The sequence below is a fragment of the Triticum urartu genome, chromosome 2, assembly GCF_003073215.2.
Source record: "Triticum urartu cultivar G1812 chromosome 2, Tu2.1, whole genome shotgun sequence".
NCBI classification, from domain to species: domain Eukaryota; kingdom Viridiplantae; phylum Streptophyta; class Magnoliopsida; order Poales; family Poaceae; genus Triticum; species Triticum urartu.
The window spans coordinates 488,344,611-488,351,599 of NC_053023.1; the positions used below are offsets into that span (position 1 = coordinate 488,344,611).

At 43.6% G+C, this 6,989-nt stretch overlaps 1 protein-coding gene across 1 annotated transcript; it reads right to left on the reverse strand.

The window, feature by feature from the left end:
• Positions 1–311: 311 nt before the first annotated feature.
• Positions 312–6,044, reverse strand: LOC125538117 (3-oxoacyl-[acyl-carrier-protein] reductase 4-like). Its single transcript, XM_048701417.1, has 11 exons — positions 5,642–6,044; positions 4,365–4,507; positions 4,013–4,066; positions 3,166–3,246; positions 3,019–3,064; positions 2,843–2,937; positions 2,720–2,752; positions 1,069–1,203; positions 896–989; positions 627–709; positions 312–539 (listed from the first exon to the last, which is right to left on the reverse strand). Exons 1-11 carry the CDS (start codon positions 5,811–5,813, stop codon positions 507–509), a joined length of 969 nt encoding a protein of 322 aa, XP_048557374.1. The 5' UTR covers positions 5,814–6,044; the 3' UTR covers positions 312–506.
• Between the last annotated feature and the right edge of the window lie 945 nt (positions 6,045–6,989).

Sequence of the window (6,989 nt, forward strand, 5' to 3'; positions counted from 1 at the left end):
TGTTAGCAGGGGGGTTTCAGGCTTTCAACTATAGTTATTCCAAAGGCCGCCCTCGCGTGGGTGGGGAAAAGGGGATAATTCCCAATGTTTCCTCTTCAGCAACTTATTGTTAGTAGGGGGGTTTCGGCACAACTGTAGCAAGTGGCTTGTGGAATTCCCACCTCTGATCGCGATCAGATGGCCTACAACAACAGTTTTCAAGTTTTCACTGAATGGGCGTTTCACTGGATACCTCACCTATATAAAAACAGAAAATAACCATCCAGCAACCTACAGATCTTTGGAAATGGGTCTGAAAACCAACGGAGAAATAGTAAAAAGGATGCTGAAGACATAACACATATCTGAACTTCCCCACATGGTCACACCTGATTTATTCTGCATGGGATTACAAAGTTCGAAAAAGGAAACCTAAATCTACAGCTCAAAATTGTTCAATGCAAATTACTAAAATGTCCCGCTACACAGGGCAAATGTCAACCTTCCATCAAACTTGCTCAAAGGTTTCACATTACCATCCCACCATCGATGGTAAGCACCTGCCAAGAGATAGTTCAATAATAAACCTGTCAAATTTCAGAATTCAGATAACCAAATGGCACAAACAGCATCGAAGTTGCACCAACCTGTCCAGTGATGTAGCTGGCCGCGGGATTCAGGGCCAAGAACTCAACCAACCCAGCAACTTCCTCTGGCTGGCCATACCTCCCTGTGAAGAAGTTGAATGAGGCATTAGTGCTGACTGAAAACATTCACATGGTAGATACAGTGCACATGAGCACACACACGTACATAACATAACATTTAAGTTTTTCGCTATACTTACGATGTATGAACAATGGAGCAGAATGTGAGCAATGCTATTTAATCAGAGGTTACAGCTTAAGATGCATACCCAAAGGAATAGTCGACAAGATTCTCTTCTCAAGCTCCTCTCCAAGTTCCGCGGTCATGTCTGATGCTATGAATCCAGGTGCGATTGCATTCACCTGAGTATTCACAACTGTTCAGAAGTTGGCTTACGGTTTTATGATTTATGAGCTAATGATGAAAAGACAGAGAGTGCACATTGATATTCCTGCTTGCATATTCCCTAGCAACTGTTTTAGTGAAACCAATGACTCCAGCCTTGGCAGCACTGTAATTAGCTTGGCCAGCATTGCCAGTAAGACCAACAACTGATGCTATGTTGATGACTCTTCCCTGCATTAAACATAAAATAAGTATCTTACAACCGATAACAGAAAATTTAATCAGGTGCCTTCTGCGCAGAGCTTATTTTATGTCAGAGCAAGAAAAACAGTATCCTAAGTCCTAACTAAAAGGAACATACTACTCTTACTTTGGCAGTGTAGCTCTTTTTACAGGCCCTTTACGAGCATACACATAGCTCATGCACTAGCAACATGGTAAGGCCTTATAATTTTTATCTTTCAGCTCAGAAACACAATAAACCAATGTAAGGAGGCCTTCCTCTTCCTTCAGCTAAGAAACTAAGCTGAGTCCTGAACTAAAGCAATGTAAGCTTGTAACTGAGGAGAGGGGTCTGGGGGTCAACGGAGACTCGGCGACTTGCTATTTGAAGCGTGACAGAACTTAAGTGTAGATCTAAGGGTGTGTTAGGTTTCTGTCATGAAGTGGAACAGCAAGGATCAGCTCTGTCCCCAGGGCACATTCCCACGTTTGGATCGTCAAAGGAACCGGAACCAACAGATTCCAGCGAACGGCATATTCCGTGTTTAGGCCGTTCCGAGCGGACCACGCGGAACAGCTCGCTCCCACGACCTCCCCTCCTCACCCATTGCCACCATGGCCTCGTGCGCCGTCAGGAGCAGCCGCTCCAAGCGTCAGGAGCCACGGTCCTGCGCCGCCGGGAGCATCACATCCAGCCAGCCACCGCGCTTGAGCTGCACCTGCGCGCGGAGGCAGTGCAAGTAGCCGGCCATCTCCTCCAGGAGGCTGCAGAAATCCATCCGGTGACCACCGCTCCGAGTCCTACGCCACCAAGCCCCCGCCGTTCCGCGTCAGTGGACGGAAAGCTGGGCCGTGCGGCCTCTCTACCGGGCCGCCAGAGGGAGATACGAGAGGGCCGGAGACTCAGGTCAGGCCGCTGCCCAAATTGACCTTGACGCCCAGGTCATGCCACCCGTCGTGGTCAATTTGGCGTTCTTCCTCAAGTCCGGCGCCGCATCAAATTTTGGTTCCATCCTACCTCATTCTCTTCTAGCCAAACACCAAGATGGAATCATTCCATTCCTTAGGAATGGAATGGTTTCATGGCATTCCACTTGGTTCTGGAACCAAACACACCCTAATAGTCTACTACAAGCTCATATTTTTCATACTAACTTTGTTCTAAAAATAGATGACACTTCAGAAAGAGTGCAGTCAAACTTCTCCGTCATTGACAACTAATGGAAAAAAATGTTGGGTAGGTGGTAACCGTACCATTATGTTTGCCATGAATAATGACTTCACAATATATTCTCTATGTATATTCATGTAAAAAATTAGAGGCCGAAAGTTGCGTATCAGAGAGTGCGCAAAGTAATGAACACATCTATTGAACAAATGGACAAAATATGTCGTATGTATTTGCAGTATATTCTTAATAGGACCGGTAGCTAATGCATACCAAAAAAAAAGTTAAACTCCAATAAAGTAGCCAATGGTAGCAAAATTGTTCAAACCAATTCAAAGAATGAAACAAAAAATATACCTTTTTCTTCTTCATCATTACTTTTGTGGCAGCCTGTAATGTGCAGGTGTAAGAAGCATAAACATAATTCAAGTAGCAAAATTTTCAAAAAATTAAAGAACAAATAAAGGGGCAAAAACCTACCTGTGTACAGAGGAAAACACCAGTAAGATTTAGATCAATTACATCTTGCCACTGAGATTTCTTCATCCTCATCAACAACGTATCCCTCGTAATCCCTGTTTACAGAATGTTATTTCACATATAGAAAAAAACAGAAGAGAACACTAAACTGGTGCAAACTAACCATTGGTACCTACCTGCATTATTTACCAGGATGTCAATTGTTCCCCATTTATCAATAGCCTGGTAAAATACATAAACTAATGATAACCGAGTTTATATAATCTGATCAATATATAGGTGAAAGGAAAAATATTTTTCATCCATGAAAAAATTGCACTTACTGCTTTCATCATAGATTCTACATCAGCTTCTTTAGAAACATCTCCTCCAAAGGTAATAGCCTGACCACCAGATGCTTCAATCTGAAAAAATAGCATTACATTACAAATATATCAGTGCATTTAGGCTTAGCAGAGAGAAAAAATGAAGAAAAAGGAAGTAATTTAACAAACAAAAAAACTAGATACCTCTCCGGAAACCAATAACGTTTTTCTGAATGCTGGTATCCATATATTTTTAGGTAGATAACTATCACCAAATTTCAATCATAACTGAGCTAAAATAGCTATAAACTTCCGCTTATGCAAAATGGAAATCTGGATGTTGTGAATCGACATTAGAGAATTACAATTTGTTTCTTTTGGCCTTTGTGAACTATTATTCTTACCATACAGTAGTCTAAAAACGAAATTACAATGGGCCAATGAAATTTATTGAAACTAATACCCAATGGCTATTTCTAAATGCATTGGATGGTTCCTGAAAGTGATAACACAAGGGTGTTGTTTACTTGATCATAAATGAGAACAGAAATTCAGCATAACTGTGTTGTTGCTTACTCGGATAGGAGGTCAGAAACGATAATAATTGTATGCATTCCTACATGAGGCCAACCATGAAAGAACAATGCAGACTAAAATATCTCAAGTTGCTGAGAAAAGTTCAGCAAGGAAAGTATCTGATCTAGCTGCACTGCCGACTAAAACAACTATTTAATAATCCTTACGGCAATCACCAGTTACAGTGTCTTTGTATATCTTCTAACTGTATGATGCAATTTAACAAACAGGCAAACAGATATTAAACAAAATATATATGTCAATATTGTGTTTTAATTAACCAGCTCACCTCTTCGGAGACTGCTTCAGCCTCTTTCGAGGATCGTGCATAATTCACTAGGACCTGCAGGTAAAGTCGGTGTTAGGTCCGTGGGGTTATGGGGAGTAAATAGCCATTTGCATATGCAGGCAGATAGCTATAACGAAAAAGATGGAACAAGGGTGGAACACCTTTCATAAAAAAAACAGAAGCTCTAATTATACAACCACATATCTAGGAGTAACTATTGCCTTGAGTTTGCATCTTTGAGAAATAACTGACACTGGTAATTACTGGGGGGGGGGGGGGGGCAGGGACACACAAAGAAACCAACTCTTTCTGCACATACCGAATGAATATCTAAGACAGCGAAGTAGCTCACCTTGCAGCCAGCTTTTCCAAGAGCCAATGCAACGGCTTTTCCAATCCCTCTGGAAGCACCCGTAACAACAACAACTGGAGCTTCCAGCTCTGTAGCATCTTGCACAACTGCTTGTTCAACAGCAGCAACGTGGGTGCGCACACCTACAGATACATTTGATTAGTACTGCAAAATGTACAGACAAAGAAGTTCCCAACACAGAATTTAGGCCTGAATTTACACCTGCAGGAGTGCTTAGAGAGAGACCTCCAATGCTAGCAATGTTATAATGGTGCTTAAATTGTTCAACCATTTACTCCCTCTGTAAACAAATGTAGGACATTTTTGCAGTTTAATTTAAACTGCAAAAACATCCTACATTTGTGTAGGAGGGAGTACTTAAGCTTAACACTCAGTCAAGAGACAAAACAAAGTGGAGCACTACATAGACAGTAAAATCATCTGGTGCATCTGACATTGCATAAACCCAGAATTTTTTTTATTTTAAGTGAGCAACATACCCAAACACCTCCATTACATGCTCTAAGAGCATCCACTATGGGTAGGAGAGAGAAGATTTTAAATCACCGTATGATGTAAAAGTGGTGCCTTAAACGGGCTTTTTTCATCACGGCTGCGTTTTTGCATATTCATCATCTGTTGGAGCGGCATTTTTGGCACAAAGTGGCCTAAAAGGCCGTTTTTCATGTGGCCCTGCGTTTTTACAACAGCCGTAGCAGCGTTGCAAATATGCAGCAGCACAAGACAAAATTTAGGCTTGCCTAAAAAAAATTGCAACAACGTTACATATACAGCAGCTATTGGAGCAGGCTTTTTGGGCCCAAAGTGGCGTAAACACCGTTTTTACAACACGGCGGAGTTTTTTCATCATCTGCTGGAGATGCTCACCACATGACATATGTGGTAAGCTATCTAAAACCCCAATATGTCAAGTCAGCTCATATAAGTTAAAGGTGTGGCTACGTGTCTCTCCTAGTAAAAAAAATCTGCCGGAGATGCTCTAATAGCATATTTTCAACCCTGATCTCACTCCTACAAGAGTACCATTTCTCACAAAATTTAAACGGGGACACTTGATAAAGCTTAACGACGCACAACAGTAGTGTTTGCTCCCAGTGCTCATGGACTCGTATTAGATCCTCCCCAAATTTCACGAGCAAACATGTTTACATCCCCGCGCTAGATTGCTCACTGCGCCACGCTACAACAGCTAGATCTCAGACCCCGAGTGGCCTAACCAAACCAGCGCGACGACGACCGAAGAGAAGGGCCGTTACCGGAGGAGAAGCCGGCGGCGGCTGCCCGGAGGCGGTCGGATCGGAGCGCGGACGGACGGGCGGCGGCCCCGCCGAAGGAGACGAAGCCCCGGCGCGCCGCGGACGAGGCGGCGCGAGGCAAGGGGGCGGTGACCGCCGGGGAGGCGACGGCGGCTGCGGTGGCGGCGGCCATGAGGTGGCGTAGGGAGGCGGAGGCGGAGGAGAGGCGGTAAGCCAGAGGGGGCAGCGTGGCGTGCGAGGAGGAAGGGGGTTATTTTTAGCGGCGGGTGGGGAAGCGGCGGCTTTGGGGCTTTGGAAGCTCAAGCAAGAGCGACGAGCACGGCGGGCGCGTCGCAGTCTGGCGGAGCGCACGAGGAAGAAGGGTACAAGGGCGTCGGGCTAACCGATGAACGGCTCTCCTGCGTCACCGTCATGGCTTCAACTCTTATACAGTACTTCTTCTTAAAAAAACTCTTATACACTAGTACTATGATATTTTTAGGGGTACCGAAAATTAGTTGCTAAAATTTTACTCCATCCGTCCCATAATATGAGCGCTAAAATATTATGGGGCAAAGGGAGTAGTTGAGATTTATGTCTTTGATCAATTTAGGCTAGAAAATATATTAGAATTGGTAAGTAAACGTTGGCTCGTTAGAAAGTTGGTCTTTATTCAAACAAAGGTCAATCTTTGGATAACTGCAGATATACATGCTGCACTGCATCAATGGGACAAGGAGGTTCTTAAGGGGCCGAGGACCAGGCTGCGAGAGCTACAGAAAAAATTAAATGAAGTGTTATCAGGTCCATTGACAGATGATGCAGTGGTTAGGCAGCATGAATTACATATGCAGATTGAAAATCTTCTTGAACGGGAGGAAATTTATTGGCTCCAACCTGGTCGGGCTGATTGGCTCACTAGAGGAGATCGAAACACGGACTTCTTTCATAGAGCAGCAAATGGACGGCACAAGAATTTTTTTTATTAAGCGCCTAAAAAGAGATAATGGCGGTCAAAACACATACTGCAGAATACTTCTCGGCTTTGTTTACCTCGGGGATACTAGAACCAGATATAAATGTCATTGAGAAGGTTAAACCGCGTGTGTCTGATGCAATGGATGATGATCTCAATAAACCGTATACACGAGAGGAAGTGAAGAAAGCTATGTTTAACATTGGTGATCTGAAAGCACCCAGCCCGGATGGCCTGCATGCTATTTTTTACAAGTGGTTTTGGCACATTATAGGGGAGGACTTGATTGATGAAGTGTTGCTAGCAGTGAACTCAAGAAAGATCCCAGATGGATGGAACAATATTACCATTGTGCTTATTCCTAAGGTAGAGAGACTGGATGTTATTACATAA

Bases quoted from the DNA above. Each gene is read 5' to 3' on its own strand.
- LOC125538117 (XM_048701417.1), bottom strand. From the start codon at position 5,813: ATGGCCGCCGCCACCGCAGCCGCCGTCGCCTCCCCGGCGGTCACCGCC. The intron at 3,065-3,165 runs GTAAGTGCAATT...GTATTTTACCAG, and splicing joins TAGAATCTATGATGAAAGCA to GCTATTGATAAATGGGGAAC. The intron at 990-1,068 runs GTGCACTCTCTG...GTGAATACTCAG, and splicing joins ATGCAAGCAGGAATATCAAT to GTGAATGCAATCGCACCTGG.